This window comes from Chiloscyllium plagiosum, chromosome 1, assembly GCF_004010195.1.
Source record: "Chiloscyllium plagiosum isolate BGI_BamShark_2017 chromosome 1, ASM401019v2, whole genome shotgun sequence".
Taxonomy (NCBI): domain Eukaryota; kingdom Metazoa; phylum Chordata; class Chondrichthyes; order Orectolobiformes; family Hemiscylliidae; genus Chiloscyllium; species Chiloscyllium plagiosum.
Window position 1 is genome coordinate 70,849,914 of NC_057710.1, and position 18,742 is coordinate 70,868,655.

Consider the following 18,742-nt stretch of genomic DNA (forward strand, 5'->3'; position numbering starts at 1 on the left):
CCGACCTATCACCTTCATCCCCTCTCCCACTCACCTATTGTACTCTATGCTGATTACATGTAAACCCTACCTGCATATTGCTGCTTCTTGAAATTCTATAAAAGTAAAACTTGTAGGACTTTTTTCTGGAAATCAATGTTGTTGCCTGTGTGCATTTAAACACTTAACAGATAAAATAAATCTGTCATTAGCCTATGTCACATGTTGAATGTGCTGGTTATTATCTTTGAATTAATTTACTGATTCAATTTATTTAAATAGAATAGTCGTTCCAATTCTTCTTCACCAATTGACATAGCAAGTCAACCTCGTATGTTGAAACTGACACGTATGCGCTCTGACAAGAAAAGTGATTTTCTGAAGACTTTGAAACAGGACAAGCCTGGTGAAGGATATCTTGATGGAGACAATATGGATAAAGAAAAGGTAACCATGTATCCTATTATAAAACTATTCTAGTTTGCACAATTTGATATTGCTCCTTTTTCATTCTGTGCTGTATGAAAGTTCTACAGCTGGCATTCATACCAACTCAGTTAAATGCATGCACTCTAAAATCTGTGCCCTGCTTCTTAACAAGATGGACTTTGCAGCCTTCACAGATGTTATTTCACTGATTTTTTTGTGTTGATTGTGTAAATTTTCTGTTTTTAAATTGTACTCAATAAGAAACATTGAAAAATGACTGACCTTATTCACTGATGTTCAACTGATTTTTCAAATGCCATATTTGATCAAGATTCGGAGATGCCGGTGTTGCACTGGGGTGTACAAAGTTTAAAAAATCACACAACACCAGGTTATAGTCCAACAGGTTTAATTGGAAGCACACTGCCTTTCGGAGCGACGCCTGATGAAGGAGCGTTGCTCCGAAAGCTAGTATGCTTCCAATTAAACCTGTTGGACTATAACCTGGTGTTGTGTGATTTTTTAACTTCATATTTGATCAAGATTGCTGTTTAACAACCATGGGAAACCTAATTTTACAAGTGTGGAGCATTATTCCGTTGGAATATCATTTTCAGCAATGAGTTTTCAAATTTACACTTAAAGGTCTGATATTTCAGCGTGCACCTTAATTCATTTTGCTTTCTGTAAATGATTACAAAGTTAATTACAATCTGTGCATTTTGCTCATCACTTTCTGTCTGTGAAAGCTCTTTATTTTGATTACCTGATTAGCCTGCATGATGCCTACCTAGGACATCTAGAAGGATGTCCTAGATCCCTCTAGATGGATTCAGATTCATAGGTAAATCAGAATAGAAGAAAAAGGGTGCTCTACGGCCTTGTAAATCTTTATTGACTGTTTCTTTTGAGGCTAGCAGTGTGCATTGTTCTTTAACTGTTGATGCAAAATATGTTTTTTTTTTGGACATGTGATGCATAAAACATTTGGGTTGCTTTTGATTTACAACTGGAGACATGACATATAAATGTTAGGAGACGATACCTGAACTTTACAAAATTACTGCTCTAATTAATAAGCTCACGTTTTGTTAATTTTGGGGGGTATTTCAGGAAAGCTATAAAGGTTTTAGAAAAACCTACTGAGGATTGTTGTTGGTGATAAGTGATTTTAGTTATCAGGAGTGGTTTAAAAAGTTTGGACTTTTCTTCACTGGGACAGTGAAGGCTAATGGGAGACCTTGTAGAATGAGAGGTTTCAATAGAGTTTTCCTTTTTTAATTTAAAAGTTTCCCTCTGGTGGACGGCGGAATAACCAGAGGCTGTAGATTGAAAATAACTTGCAAAAGGCCCCATTGGGAGGTGAGACGGTGTGTGAAGTACCAAGTGGAATAGAAAGATTAAAGCTGAACACGAAGGTACTTGGGTAAAATTTGCAGAAATACCAATTAGCTTTTTTTTTGTACAATAATGTTTCATGGAGTAATTTAATTCTTGAAATGGACTTCCAAATGTGGTGACCAAAACAAAAGGCAGACTATGGGTTAATAATTGTTTTTGAAGCTGGATGGGCTGAGCAGGTTCCTGATCAATACATTAATATTTTTGTACCAATGTACTGATCTAGTAATTCAGTCCTATGCGAAGGATCATTAGAACATGGATTTGGATTTCACCATGAAGTGAGTATCTAGATTTATTTTTTTCTTGAATAAGGTTTTGATTGAGGTGTGAGACTCTGTGGATGGTCGGAATGATGGAGCACCCAGAGGAAAACCATGCAGACAGTCACCCAAGGCTGGAATTGAACCCAGGTCCCTGGTACTGAGACAGCAGTGCTAACTACTGTGCCATCTGGCAATCTTGAATGGACTTTTCTTTCTGGAAACTTGCAAATTGTTCTTTACATGTGCCAGTGGGCCCAAATTATTTATCATGCAGTAGCTCGAGTTTTCCCGTCTCTTCCCTATGCAACTGCCTCATTCCCAACCCCCAATGTTTCATCCTTATCTGAAATGTTCTTCTTTGAGGTGCTAAACAATCTGATGTATTTACTTTGTTTGCTGCACGGCTCATGTAGCTAACTATATTGTTTAGAAATTTACTTTCAGGAACAAGTTGCTAAAAACAGTAACTAGTATGAACTTTGTTCCCCTGATAATGAGGGGAAAATGTGTCAATTCTTTGTATTAGGTATTCCTTGTTAGTGTTTCAGCTGTTGAGCTATTGGTGCTGCTTCACTCTTCTGTGAAAATTGGCTGCCTTGTTTACCCATGTATTATGGATAACTTGTGAAGATTGTGGGTGTGTGCTGCTGTCACCAATTGTCAGGATGTAAGGGACCTAACTATTGCTGAATAAAAACCGAATACTGGGGATCTGAAGTAAAATTGGAAAGTGCTGGAGCAGGTCAGGAGGGAGAAACAGAGTTAATAGTTTGAGTCTGATCTGACTTTTCACATTCTGAGGAGCAAATATTTGAACTTGATTTTAACACTCGCTCTCTCTGCCTCCCCCAGGTGCTGCCAGAACTGCTGAGTTTTTCTAGCATTGTTATAGATATTTCTGAATCTGCTGTCTTTGTTCCTTGTTGCATTAGTTTAATGATATGTTCACTATTGCTTTATGGAAAGGAATTCAGTTATTTATCCTTCCTGTTGTCATACTGAATTTGTACCATTAGGATGTTCTGAAATAGACAAAAGACATAGGAGCAAAAATAAGGCCATTTGGCCCATTGGCTCTGCTCCTCCATTCAATCGTGGCTGATAAGTTTCTCAACCCCATTCTCCTACTTTCTCCCTGTTATCTTTTGATTCCTATGACAATCAAGATGCCCTTATCTATCTTTGTCTTAAATATTCTCAACGACCTGACCTCCATAGCCTTCTGTGGCAATGCATTCCATCGATTCACCACCCTCTCTGGCTACAAAAGTTTCTCCTTATCTCCATTCGAAAGGGCCTTCCCTTACTTGAAGGCTGTGCATTTGGCTCAAAGTCTCTCATATCAATGGAAACATCTTTTTCCAATATCCACCCTGTCCAAGCCATTCAGTATTCTGTCTGTTTCAATTAGAGGCGGCACATTGGTTTGCACTGCTGCCTCACAGCACCAGGATCCCAGGTTCGATGCCAGCCTCTGGCGACTGTCTGTATGGAGTTTGCACATTCTCCCCAAGTCTGCGTGGGTTTCCTCTGGGTGGTCCAGTTTCCTCCCACAGTCCAAAGACATGCAGGTCAGGTCAATTGGCCATGCCAAATTGCCCATAGTGTTAGGTGCATTAGTCGGTGGGAAATGGGTCTGGGTGGGTTACCGGAGGGTCAGTGTGGACTAGTTGGGCCGAAGGCTGTAGGGAATCTAATCTAATCTCAGATCTCACCCCATACTTTTAAACTCCATTGAGTGAGTATCAACCCATCGTCCTCAAGTGACCTTTCATTCCAGGGGTCATTCTCATAATCTCCTCTGGGCCCACACCAGGGCCAGTACATCCTTCCTGAGGTATGGTGCCTAAAATTGCTCAATACTCCAAATGTGGCCTGACCATAGCCTTATATAGGCCTCAGAAGTACATCCCTGCTTTCATGTTCTCGTCCTCTCGAGGTGAATGCCAACATTGTATTTGCTTGCCTCGCTAGCAACTCAACCAGCAAGTTTATCTTTTTGCACTTAAGATTTCTGAATGTTTTTTCCATTTAGAAAATAGTCCATGCCTCCCCACTACCAATGTGCATGACCTCACTTTTCTACATTGTATTCCATCTGCCACTTCTTTGCCTAGTCTCCTAACCTGTCCAAATCCTTCCGCAGCCTCCGCGCCTCCTCAATGCTACCTGTCCTGCTACCTATCTTTGTATCATCTGCAAACTTAGCCAGAATGCCCTCCGTTGCTTCATCGGGATCATTTAAGTATAAAGTGAAAAATTGTGCTCCCAACACTGACCCTTGCGGAATACCACTTGCTTCCATCCTGAGAAGGACCCTTTTGTTCCCATTCTCTGCTTTTTGCCAGATAGCCAAGCTTCTATCCATGCTAGCACCTTGCCTCTGACACCATTGGATCTTATCTTACTCCATAGCCTCCTGTGTGGCACCTTGTCAAAGGCCTTCTGCAAATCTGTGACTGCATGTGGGACTTTTCAAATTTCTATAAAACTACCATGACATTGTGTATTCATGTAATGAGTACATCAGAAAAAGGCAGTTGGGTATTTGTGAAACAGGGAGTCAGTGAGGTCTGCAGATGCTGGAGATCAGAGTTGTGTGTGTTGCTGGAAAAGCACAGCAGGTCAGGCAGCATCCGAGGAGCAGGTGAATTGTCGTTTTGGGCAGGAGTCTTTCATCAGGGATAAAGCCTAGTTCCTGATGAAAGGCTCTGGTCCAAAACGTCGACTTTCCTCCTCGTATGTTGCCTGACCTGCTGTGCTTTTCCAACAACACACTATTTGTGAAACATTTGACTCCGTTCTCTATGCAAGATAAGTCATTCCTAACTGGACCATTGACGTGCCGGATTTTACCATTCAGTTCTGAACTTTCGATAATTTAGTCATTACTATTTGTGGGACTTTGTAGAAATATAGAAGCCAATATACATACAACAGTGATTGCACATAAAAGACTGCCTTAACACAACAAGTTTTATTCACCTACAACCTCTGTAGTAACTGATTGAACAATGCTTTGATTTTAAAATTCTCATCCTGGTTTTTGCATACCTTCATGGTATCACCCTGCCTTATCTCTGTAGTTTCCTACTGAGATTTCTGTTGTCTTTTAATTCCAGTCTCGTTTTTGATCACTTCACTGTTGCTGATTGTATGCCATCAGTTGCTTTGGCTCCAAGCTCTTGAATTCTCTCCTTATACCTCTCTGTCTGTCCACTCTCTCTTTCCTTTTTTCAGGTCCCTTAAAACTTAGCCTCTTTGACCAAGCTTCTGGTCATTTGTCCTACTATCTCCTTGTATAACTCATTGCCTTATTCTGTTTTGTAGTATCTCTTTGAAATGCCTTGGGATGTTTTATTACATCACAGTCTATTTATAACCAGCTGTTTGGTTGTATTTCTTTCTTTTGCCTCCCTCTGCCTGGCTATTGCTGCCTTTTATGTTGCGAACTGAAACCAGGTATAGACAGACCCTATACTGACACAATGAAGTTTTCTTTTGGTACCCTTGTTAAAAATTTGTTGAATTTAGGTTTTTGAAGAAATGTTTGTAAAACACAGTGAGACTTAACTAGTTTACTTCCCTAAAAGTTATGAACTTGGGCCTGTATTACATGGTCACCATTATGCACAAAATATGGCTTATTTTAGTTAATGTTTCAATTAAAATTTTTGTAATTTATTTAGTTTGAAATCTAAACCAGAATTGTATTACCCTTGTGATAGCTTTAATTCATGCTAATCAACATTGGAGAAAAGATCTGTAGCTGGGAATTTCCTTGGTAATATGTAGACAACTCAAATTTTTGGCATAATTCCTTGTTGAGGTTGGGGGGGTATGGAGGAAATGGGGAAAATCAAATTTAAGCCTCATAGTTTACCATTGGAGAGATAAGATATTTTAATTGGAAGTTGCTATTGCATTATTGATGTTTACTGTTGGAATTTGAGGGTTTGTGACGACAGTTGTCTAACATAGGCAGTTGACCATTTATATTTAGCTCCAGGAATGATCCTGGGAATAAGGCTTGTCATGTGACTATGACTGTATTTAATGGAGTTTGGAAGGGTGATGAGGGGGAATCTGTTTGAAACTTAGAGAATACTGAGAGGGCTGGATAGAGTGGATGTGGAAAAGATGTTTCCAATTGTCGGAGAGACTACAACCTGAGGGCACAGCCCCAGGGTGAAAGGGCAACACTTTAGAACTGAGATGACAAAGAATTTCAGGTTGAATTTCGTTGGTGCAGACGGCTGTGGAGGTCAAGTCATTAAGTGTGCCTAAAACAGAGAGAGAGTCTTGATGAGTAAGGGGATCATCAAGAGAAACTAGGAGAATTGGGTTGAGAAACACATCCAGTCATGATCGAACAGTGGAGAAGACTTGATGGGCCAAATGGCCCAATTCTGCTCCTGTATCTCATGGTCTTATAACAAATTGAGACACGATGCATTAAATTTGGTATGAACCAATAGATAAGGTATACATTTGTTACTTGGACAAAGAAGAGAAAAGCCTATCGTAATTGGGCATGGTTTACTGAAAGCAAAGGAGAAACCATAGTTGTCACCAAGATAGTGATCTCTTTAAAGTTGTAAAGGCAGCATCTTCCATTCCAGCTTCAGAATTAGAGAACTCTTTCCTGGGTTTGTCTTCAATTTCTCGTGGTCAATCTTCCACCTGAAGAACATAGGGCATTCCAAGACAGGATACTATGTAAAGGCCACCTGATGAGGACTGCTGTCTAATCCTGAGCACTTATTGATGTACCCTATTTCTTGGGGCGAGTAGTTTATACAGTGTTAGTTACTTATTTGAGTCCTTCTGGCCAATGGACAAGGGTCAACTACTCTTCCAGAATAATCATTCCCCAATTGCAAGCCTTCATTTAAAGGTTAGTTTTTTAACCTTTTTTGAAAGACAAAATTTCTACTTTCTTAAACTCTGCATTCATAATGAAATACATACGTGCCACAGTTCTTTAATGTCAAATTTATAGAGCATAATGATCTCTGTGGTCTTTATCATCCTTTTGTCTTTGTTAAAATTGTTTTATTTTGGGGAAAGCACGTAACTGCTGGAATAACAGTTACATGAGATGTGCTACACAGGACGTATTGGGGTGTTGGGGGGCAAGTAAGTTTTACAGAGACTGTAGTTTCCAACACTGTTTTAAGACTTCGGTTTTTACTGCAAGAGCTGTAGGGTGAGGTGATTGACAGAGGGGAATTCTGTTAATTTCTGACTAATGTGTTGCAGAATGGAGTATATTTTATGTTGGCAAATAAGACATTGGCTTACCTTTACCCAGCAGAATTTACAGTTTTACAGTTTTTGAAGTGCAGTCCTTTTTATTATGGAGAAAAGATGACAGCCAATTTACATACTGCAGCTTGCACAAACAGCAATAGATTGATGACTCTCTCTACCATAGTGATATTATTTGAGGAATATACTTCAGCTACAGCACCAGAGAACTCCAGTGCTCCTCTTTGAAATAGTAGTATGAACTCTTTTATGTCCATTTGAGAGAGCTGAAAGGGCTCTATTTAACAACTTTTCCAATGGATTGTATTTCCCATAGAGTAATACTCCCTCAGTACTGCATTGGAATGTTGGTCTCGAAATTGATGCAAGTGGTCCTTGAAGCTTTTGACTCAATGATGACATTGCTACCATTTGAGCTACAGAACCAGAAAATGTTGGTGTATTTAAAATTAATGTCTGATTTTCTTCCTTCTGCTTTCCAAGGGAATACATTTTCCATTGCCCAATACAATTATTTTTCTTTTCTAAATAAGAATCATGAATCACAAAGACTTGTACTGAAAGCAGTTGTGCTACAAATGGCATTGGCCATCTTTTGTGTTGAGCATTTATGTTTTGAAAAAAAATTAACTTACCTGCTTACCTTTTTAAAAGTTGTTACATTGTAATTGTGGAACTTTAAAAGTTTTCACCGATCCAGAAGTGTTCTTTCACTTTTTTAATTAATAAATATTAGCTGACAACTGGTCTGCAAGAATTGTTTTTACTTATCGTGGTGTATCATCTGCAGGATTATGAGATGTTTAGCATGCAACAGAACCAGAATACTCATCACGAAAGAGATGAAAATCGAAATTTTGATAAAAATGGTGATCGTAGGGAGAATGGAAATGCTCGAACTCTATCCCAGACAACCATTCGCCCGTCAGCATTCCCCCAATGTAATATTTTATCAAGTTCGCTGGAAGCTGAGCATAGGTATGTGAATAAAATTATATCAACATACTTCTTAAAAATTTGAAATTTCAGTTTGTCTTATTGATTAGACACGGTGAAATTGCAAAGGCGTGAGTTGAGAGGAAACATGCCATCCTACAATAGCAAGACTGCTGCTTTAAATATACCTGTCCAGCTGTAGTATTGGTGATTTCCACAGGCAAATGAAACTACCTTCTCAAATCTTCATCCTGGTAATAGTATTTAGGCATGTTTGTGGACTTGAGTTTTTTTTTTTAAAACCCCCTCATGTAGATGCTATCCTTTTTCTCTTTCACAGATGCTTTCTTTGTATCTGTAAAGATGTTTGTATTCATTTTGTCAAAGGCGCACCTTCTGAAATGTCATAATCAAACCGTCCTGGGATTCTTTACCCACCCCCTTGTTTTTTCCTCAATTATATCATTACCATGCTTTGTACAAGGTTTGCATCTGTTATTACAGCAGAGTAAATTGTTGGTCAACATTGCTTTGGATAATTAGATTGCTTGCACTTTGTTCAAACGTTTGGATTTAACAATTGTAATGTGCCATGATCTGGATCACATTGAAAACAACTGGCAGCTAAATGGTGAATAATTAACCTTGAACTAGAAACGTGATATGGGAAGATTTCCACTTAAAATTGCTTGAGTCTTTAGATGTTAGCGAAGACTTTTCTGCTCTAAATGTATAATATTTACCTGGATTTCCTTCAGCATGCCACAATGACCTCTGATGTAATATTATTCTTTTCATTTCATTTTGCATGTAGGCTGCTTAAAGAAATGGGCTGGCAGGAAGAAAGTGAAAATGATGAAACTTGTGCTCCATTAACAGAGGATGAGATGAGGGAATTCCAGGCCATCAGTGAACAGGTAACAGGCAAAATTACATCCTTTTTTTTTTCAACCTTTTCAATTCCCCAGCTTTTTCCTTTCTAAATTGCAGTTCCATTTATAGGTATGTATCATCTTGAATGCTAATTGCATCAGATAGCAACCAATATTCCAAATTGACAAAACTCTGCAAACTTCAGCTTCTAGTCTATCAATTTTGAGAGGATTTCTAGCAAGTCAAAAGCTATTTGAGCATGCAGTGGTCAAACCTCACTGTAGACATTGTTGGCACATGGCAGACAGAACACTGGCTTTAAATTCTGGAACCAGGCTTGATCTTGAGGTTGTTGGGTCACCCCTCTGTTCCAGTGATTTCCTTCTGTCATGTAAAACTAACTATGTTCTTTCAGTTGGTATAAGATGTTTGATTAAACAGTAACATCATACATATTACTGTATGACAACATTTTAGTGAACCTGTGAATTTTGCTGTCTCATTTGTCCTCCCAAGATGGTACTGTGTATTGCAAAAATTCTTTTCACTGTTCTGAACATACAAACATATGAGAAGCCTAAATATGTTTTTTGGCCCCTTCAGTAAGACCACAGCTGGTCTGTTCTTATTTAGGAATTCCGCATTTCCATTTACTCTGCACTTAGATTTTTGTTATGCGTGGAATCAATCTTCACGTTAGATAAGATACAATGGCCCTGTCTCCACTGCCATCTGAGGTACAATTCCAAAATTGCACAACCCCCTGAGACTTAAGAAATCCCCTCTTCTCTATCCTGAAAGGATAACTCCTAAACAGTGATCCCTAGATCTGAATTGACCCACCAGAGGAAACATCATGTCCATATTCATCTTCTCAAGACCCTTCAGGCTTTTATACTTTAATCACTTGTTCTCATGAGCTCCAGTGAAAACAACCTTATCCTACCAGTCTGTTTTTTATATATCGAAAACAGCCTGAAAAAGAGGCCACCCCTTATTTGAAATATGGTCTCTTTGATGCCCTATCAATTGGATAGTTTCCTACCTACCTTTCTGTCATTGATTATAAATTAAGAGTTGAGGACCCAGCGCAGACTCCTGACTGACTCGAATCATTAAATCCTGTCAATCAGGCAAACACCTATTTATGGGACCACTGCATGCTCAGATAGCTTTTGACTTGCTAGAAATCCTCTCAAAATTGATAGACGAGAAGCTGAAGTTTGCAGAATTTTGTCAATTTGGAATTTTGGTTGCTATCTGATACAATTAGCATCAGATTGTTATATGTAGATATTGTTATATACCTACAGAGTGCAATTTGTTAACAGCTCTTTAATCAGTATAATAAGTAAGGAATTGGGAATATTCATGAGTATGTTCCACAATGCTGGAATATTGATTCAGCTCAATTAAAATTAAATTCTCCTAAAAATAGCAGAATCAACTCTTTGAACAGCACAAACACATAAATGCATAGACTGTTGTGATGGAGGAAGCCAGTGTAAGATAACTCACTGCAGTTTACCTTAAAAGAAGTTGAATTGGTCCATCATATAAATCCAGTGGGAAGAAGAATATGAACTTCAGAGTTAGTTGCTTAATTAACTGTGCAAGTTGGTTTTTTGGCAACATTTGGGATCTTCGTGGTGGCTCAGTGAACTGATTGTGGAAGTGTGGTACAGGAAACCATTCAAGTGAGGCAACGAAGAAAAATTAAAACATTCTATTAGCTTTCCTAGTTACTTGATGTACCTGCATGTAAGCCTTTTGCAATTCATGCATGAGGATACCCAGATCTTTTTTCATCTGAGTTTGCAAATCTTACCTTTTTAGATAATGGACAATTTCACATTTTCCTACTTTCAACACCAATGCCCCTTTATCTTATCCATATTTTTATAGCCTATTCACAAATTATTGATCTTTAAATTTGGTAACCAGGTCTTGCATTCCTTCATCTGTATCGCTTATATAATTTATAAACAATTGAATTCTCAGTATCCATTCCTCTGATGCGGCATTTGTTCCATCTTGCCAACTTTTTAAAATAAACTAACATCACTACTCTGTGCTTCCTGTTACCAGCTAGTCTTCTATCCGATTTTCTGCAACAACCTTTTTGATGTGGCACCTCAAGTGTCTTCTGAAAGTCCTAAGAGCAGTCCATCCACTGGTTTCCTTTTTATTCACAACACATCTTAATTTCTCAAAGAACTCCAATAAGTTGGTTAAACATGATTTCCCTGTCTCAACTCATGTTGACTCCATCTGATTATGTTGAAGTTATCCAAGTGTTTTGCTAAACTTTATTGACAGCTTTAAGAGGGAGTTGAGTGATTATTTGGATAGAAGTATTGTGCAGGATTGTGAGGATGAATCAGGAAATTGGTAGTAGTTAATGATGCTTATTTGAAGAGCTGGTGTAGACATGATGAGCCAGATAGCTTCCTTCTGTACCCTAACACTTGTGTGTTTGATTTCCCTCTGACAACTGTTCAAACACTGACCTTAGTTGCCTGGTTTTGCCAGCTTTTTTTTTTTGAATGAAGGAGTTACGGCTATGTTTTCCAATCTAATGGAACTAGCAGGGAATTTTGGAGAATTAAAATCAATGGATCATTAGCCACTATGTTTAAGACTCAGATGAAGTCTATCACAACCGAGAAACATTACCAGACTAAAACCTGAATGAACAGTTTGCTGAGGAAAGGTTGGACAGGCTACACTTGTTTCTGCTGGAGCTTGGAAGAATAAGAAGTGACTTGATTGAAATGCATAAGATCGTGAGGCAATTTGGCGAAGATGTTTTCTCTTTCGGGAACTTGGGGTCATACTTTAAGATGGAGATGACTAGAAGTTTTATTTAATCAGAGGTTTGAGGTCTTTGGAACTCTCTTCTCCAAATGCAGTGGAAACAGAATATTTGAATATTTGAATATTTTAAATGGATGTAGAGAAATTCCTGATGAGCAAACAGGTGAAATGTTGTCAAGGGCAGATGGAATTGTGCAGTCATCTGATCTGCCACCAGTCCTCCCAGTCACCTGCCATTTTAATTCTCCCTCCCACTCCCTTTCTGACATGACCACCCTTGGCTTCCTCCATTGTCACAATGAACCAAGCAACACCTCATCTTCCACCTGGGCAGCCTACAGCCCCGAAGACTCAACATTAAGTTCTCCAATTTCAAATAACCTCCCTTCCACCACTCCCCGCCACCAACCAGATTCATTCCTCCCATTGACCAACCACGTCATACCCACTACCTGTCTTTACCTATCCCCATTTCAACACCCCACCCCCTTTATCTGCAGCTCCCCCTACACCCACCCCCAGTCCTGAAGAGTTAAACCTGAAATGTCAATTTCACTACCTCCTGGTGCTGCCTGGCTTGCTATGTCCTTCCAGCCTCCTGCCTGTCTACTTGTGATGAATGGTGCAGCAAGCTTGAGACCCACTTCTTTGTCTGTATGTTCAGGCGTACTTGTACTCATTTGCTGTGCCAGTGATGCCCACATTCCATAAAGGAATTAAAAACAAAGAGGCAGGGATTTAGGAAGCAGTAACAGATTAAAGGACTTTGAAGTGGAAAGAGAGGTTGGAGATGGGTTGCTGGTTCGAAGGATTGTTGGATCAAGGGCTTTTTTCAAGTACGCAGAGGCTATATCTGCAGATACAGATTCATTCTCCATATCAGCCACCTTCTCAATACCAGAAACAAGTCAGTGAAGAACAATTTCATACTCCGTTCCAATAAGAGAGCATCTGCCCATCTTGCCTTGACATTCAGTAGTATTGCATTATCGAATCTCCTACTGTCAAGATCTTGCGAGTTACCACTGATCAGAAACTGAACTGGATCAGTCATAACTGGGTTAAAAGAGCTGATCAGAGGCTAGAAATGCTGCAGTAAGTAACTTGTCTGCTGACTTCCCAAAACCTATCCATTATCTACAAGGCATCAGTCAGGAGTGCAGTGGAATACTGTCCACTTGCCTGAATGAAGCATCTCTTATAACACTCCGAGCTCAACTGCATCCAGGGCAAAGCAGCTCATTTGAATGGCATCCAGCTCATCACCTTCAACATTCACTCCCGCCACCACCCCACAAAATGACAGCAATATGTACCATTTTCAAGATGCAATGCAACAACTCTCCAAGGTTCCATTAGCAACACCTGCCTTGGTACGTTGTCTGCAAAAATGTTGTGATCAGTGCAGGGCCAATTAAAAAGAAGGTAGATAGATAGTTTGAGCTTTTGAGGTTACAAAAGCTTGGGCACTTTTTGAGAACAGTTGTGGGTAAATCACCACAAGTTACCTTTTTATTGTGCTACTTAATAAGAAATCTCTCAGACACTCAAGTACTGATTTTAAATTTTATTACATGTAGCAACCAACATAAGACTCCTGAAATAAGCAAGTTAAGTATCACAGCCCACCTTGGCTATTGCCTGATTAATGATGGAATCTGGCCAGGATTCCAACCAACATGTCTCTGAATGTGTCCAGACTTATATCCTTATGCAGTATTGTTCTTTGTTCTGCTACTGAATTGTCCTGGAGCTGGATTCATATACCATTTTCTCTTTCAAATTTTGTCGTGTCACATTATTGATGACTCCATAGATTCTTTCATCCCCAACATTGATTTACAGTTCTGGAAACCTCAAGTCTGTAGCTTGTCGCCTTAACAGAAGTAGCTGCTCCTTCCTTGTTACATTGCAGTTAGTTGTCTGTTCAAAACACAGCTTTTCCTGCAATTAATTCTAGACATTACTTCGGTAAGCAGGCTTATTTACCCATGAGGCAGTAGGTTACCAGGCAATTGTTATGGCCTTTCTCCCAGGAAACATTGTTTATGTTGCTTCTTTCCAAAGATGGTTACTTTGCATGTTGCTTTTAATTCCTTTTATAATAGCTACCCCTTATCCCTTTCATCTCAAGAAACAGTTTATTCCAGAAAGAATTATGGCTGACTCTTTCAATCTGTGAAGTTATTCAAGTTCTGAGGTCTATAGTATCACAAAACTTACTCTTGCGAGCCAAGAATAAAGGCAGGCATTTATTGCTCATCCGTAATGACTCTGGAGAATGTGGGAGGAGTGAACCAACTTCTTCAGCTCCAGATCAGCTAACAAACCTTTTGGTTGCCATCCATGTGATGAATGCATACCCACAGGGCTCTTAATGAGGGAGCTGCAGAATTTTGACCCAGTGACAGTAAAAGAATAACCATATGGTTACAAGCCACAATGGTGTATGGCTTAAAGAGGAACTTGCAGGTGGTGGACTTCCCATTTATGTACCGGTGTCCTCCTTGGTAAGGCTCTCAGGTTTTGAAAATGCTGAAGGTGAGTTATTTTCACCCTGGTCATCGCCAATGCGTAGTGCAGAGTGCATGTTTCTGGTAGATGGGGAACTGATTATGTAGGCCCATTCACTTTGTTGGAGAAAGTGAGGACTGCAGATGCTGGGGATCAGAGCTGAAGATGTGTTGCTGGAAAAGCGCAGCAGGTCAGGCAGAAGAAGGGCTCATGTCTGAAACATCGATTCTCCTGTTCCTTGGATGCTGCCTGACCTGCGCTTTTCCAGCAACACATTTGCAGTCCCCATTCACTTTGTTGAGCTGCTTGAGGTTTTGGAGGTGCACTAATCCAGCTAAGCAGAGAAATTGTATTCTTGTGATTTGTGCCTTGTAGATGGTGAACAAACTTTGGTAATTTGGGGAGGTGAGTTACTTACTATAGAATTTTCAATCTCTGGTCTGCATCCTGCACGGCATGTTGATAATGGGGAATTAGTAATGGTAATGGTAATTAATGGTAAGGGAAGTGTTTCTATCCCCTGTTCTAGGAGATGACCATTGCATAGCATTTGTGTGACACAATTGTTAGTTGCCACTTTGCAACCCAAGCCTTCTGAATATTGTCCAGGTCTTGCTGCACATGTGCATGGATTGCTTCAATATCTGGGGAATCACAAATAGGACTAAACATTGGAATTGTCAGTGAACGGCTTCACTTCTGACCTTATGATGGAGAGAAAATCATCAATGAAGCATTTGAAGATATTTGGATTTAGGACACTGTTCTGAGGATTTTACATTCAGATGCCCAGAGTTGAGACAATCGGCCTCCGTCAGTGATAATCACGTTCTTTCTGAGATTTGATTTCTATTGGTGGAGTGCTTTCGCAGATTACGATTGTCTTGAATCCTACACTGGCTGCAGTTTCACTTGGTCAAATGCATGACAAGGGCATTCATTTAAACCTGGTTGCTGAGGTTTGTCCATGTTTGGTTCAACGCTGCAGCCTTTTGTGTCATAATTGCTGTAATGCTGGATTCTTTCCGATTCAACATCGTGGGAGATTTTAGAAGTTACAATAAATTTTAAGGTTTTCTGACATAGCTTTTCTTTAATTTCAGCTGCAGAAGAACGGCCTTCGAAAAAATGGTCTTCTGAAAAATGGTCTCACTTGTAACTTCAAATTTAGTACGTGGAAGAGCACTTACAAGCCCACTGTTGATGATACAGAGACGAGCAGCAGTGATACATCTGATGATGATGTGTGAGATTAAAGAAAGACAAAGTTATTTGGGTAAAATAATTATCATTGTGGTAAACTGCCAAAAATAAACTGCATTAAAAGCAGTACAGTACCCCACCAGAAGAAATTTGAGGGGACTTCTTTATTCAAGAACACAGATTGTTGGACTTGGCCTAATTTGAACTTTGCTTAATGCTTTGTAACGGCCTTTTGTAGTAATGAGGATTTCAGTTGGATTTAGCATTGATTTGCTTCATCACTGCTGATCAGAAGATACATTACTACAATGTGAAAAAATGATTGATCATGGGATAATTTACAGATCTAATAAACCGAATTGAAGTTCAAATTGTGTATTGTTCCATGGAGCTTTTGGCTAAAAGTTGTTCCATTCGTTCAGAAACAGCAATTTGAAAATGCAGTATCCTGCTTGTTGAATCTTACTCTTTACCAAAACAGGACCCTGCAAGTCCACTGTCTACAGAAAAACAGGTGATGTGACATGTTCATCAAAAATGGTGAAAAATACAATGGAGTTATCATTGCCTAAATTTAAGGAGTACTCTTGTACTGATCCATTTTTTTTTTCTCAACTTGTTTTTATTTTAACCATTTGTAGAATTGTTTAAAATCATCACATTCTTCAGTTTGTAGGAAGAAAAATTCTCAGATCAAGAGCTTTATCTGCACTGCACACAGCCTTAATATTCAGGGTGAACTGTCCAAAGCAAGCTATTTAAAATTGACAGATTATTTTGATAAAGCAGTTATTTACAAATCTTACGAAGAGGTTATGATCGCAGTTACTGGATCTATTCGCGAAATGGAATAAAAACTGGATTTACAGCAAGTCTGATACTGGTTTGACTTTGTGCCAGAAATATTTTGGGAGTGGGCAAACTTTAAATTCCCATCATTACCTTGTAAGGGAAGTTGAAACCTTAATAACTTTGTGTATTATGAGTGTGGCCCATAATGATTTAATCCCCAAACAAGGATTTGAGCGCACAGCCTCAGTTGACACAACACTGCAGTACAGTACTGTCAAAGATGCTGACCTTTAAATCTATCTAACTATCCCGGTGTGCTGTCCAAAAGCACAGCATTTTCCTGTTGACCTAGTTGAAATTATTCCTTTAATCAGTAACAGGAATTTGGTGATCGTTCATTTCATTATCTTATGTGGAACCTCACTACATCTAATTGACTGCTGTATTTACCCACATAAGTTAGTGAACAATCTATTGCACTCTTTTGATAAATGATGCAGTACAATATAAAACACTTTCTGCTTTTTAGTCTTTCTTTCATCCCAGATTGTGTGCCTTTTTGATTTCATGAATGTTGAGTATAGGCACAAAATTATTTTATTTGACCATTGCAATCTGACTTTTAGTTATAGTTTTAATTAACCTGTTCAGACATGTCACAACACACCTGTGGCAGATGGGATTTGAATCCACATCTTCTGGTCAATAGGTAGTGGACACTACCCCTGCAAGTTAGTTATCATATGATTTTTAAAATGTCTATCAGGCATTTAAAGCTATTTAAATTGTGTATACCTCCTGACAGTGTGTTATGGGCATTACAATCGGAGTCATCAAATTATTTAAACACAAAAAATCTCTTGGAGGAGGTGATCTGTTTTGTGATGTTAACATTGAATTTAATATCAGGAGCACTGATTTTTATGGGGACTGAAGAAGCTTAATTCCTTTGGCTTCTCTTCTGGTATTATATTGGAAATCAAATTTCTGAGAAATCATAAATGGTCTCATTTAATGTTGGGTGTTAACTTTCAACAGGAGTTTTGTCATCAACATAACTTTAGGCAGAAGAATCTGAGAATTGCCAGGCACTGTTTACATCTTTTTTTTTAAAAGACTTTGTGGCTTTTACACTGAATGGGTAAATAGAAGTTCACCCCCTTAAACCTTCAATTTCAGCATTTTGTTTCTTACGTTTTTAAAATGCAGGAGACAACAATCTAAGATGTCACAAACTAGAGATTGGTACCAGAATCGAGAAAGGAGAAACAGTCCTAAAGATGCTGGATTGCACACTTATTAGAGGAAGTGGGGTCCAGAGACTCTGGGATTGAGACCAAGCGCCTCCAGGGTTTGCTTGAAGGTCGGCAGATGACAGACACTTAAAGAGTGACTGGAGCGGGCTATCTATTAAGGAGCAGTTTTGAGGCATCAGATCGAGAAGGCTTGCCATCTTTGTTAGGGTGAACCCAGCTAGAGCATTAAAATGATCTGAAGTTTGGAAATACCACAGGAGTTCTCAGTATTGTAAATCTGAAAGGGGAATTGTAGGATTTGGCAGCATCAACTTCACCAGTATTTAAAGGAAGGAGCAAAAGATATTGTGGCAGTACTTAAGACTTAGAATCTGCTAGTAAAAGCATTGGGGAGGCAATGGCCTAGTGGTATTATCACTGGATATTTAATCAGGAAACCCAGGTATTGTTCTGGGGGCCAGGGTTTGAATCCCATTGTGGCAGATAGTGAAATTTGAATTCAATAAACAATCTGGAATTAAAAGTCTAACTATCAAACCATTGCCGATTGTTGGATAAGCCAGTCTGGCTTACTCATGTCTTTTCAGGAAGAAAATCTGCTGTCCTTATCTGGTTTGGCTGACATGTGACTCCAGACCCACAGCAATGTGGTTGACTCACAACTACTCTCTTGGCAATTAGATTTGGGATAACGAATGCTGGTCTAGCCATTGATGTCCATATCCAATAAATGAAGAAAAATGAACTAGGAGGAACTCTGGTTCACAACATAATTTAATGGAGAATCTACAATGCTGGGGCTGAAAGTAGCAGCAACAGCCACATAGATCCAGGCTTTGTGACATCTTACGTTCCGCTTTCCCAACACTATCCACAATATTGGAGTAGCAAGGGAATGGTATGTGTGACATCGGACGTCAGGGCACATCTATTACATGGCAGATCTTTTAGCTCAATTAGTTTCTTTTTCATCAGAACTGGATCTGGAACATTAACTCTGCTTTC

General features: G+C 39.1%; 1 protein-coding gene across 1 annotated transcript in view; it reads left to right on the top strand.

Annotated features, from left to right (window-relative positions):
• The window catches only part of LOC122549387 (vasculin-like), a 76,303-nt gene extending 59,742 nt beyond the window's left edge, over positions 1-16,561 (top strand). The window contains exons 9-12 of the mRNA XM_043689126.1: positions 262-426; positions 8,137-8,324; positions 9,097-9,199; positions 15,590-16,561. Coding sequence (XP_043545061.1) covers positions 262-426; positions 8,137-8,324; positions 9,097-9,199; positions 15,590-15,736 — 603 coding nt within the window. The 3' untranslated portion in view covers positions 15,737-16,561. The remainder of the gene's footprint in view (positions 1-261; positions 427-8,136; positions 8,325-9,096; positions 9,200-15,589) is intronic.
• Positions 16,562-18,742: the final 2,181 nt, after the last annotated feature.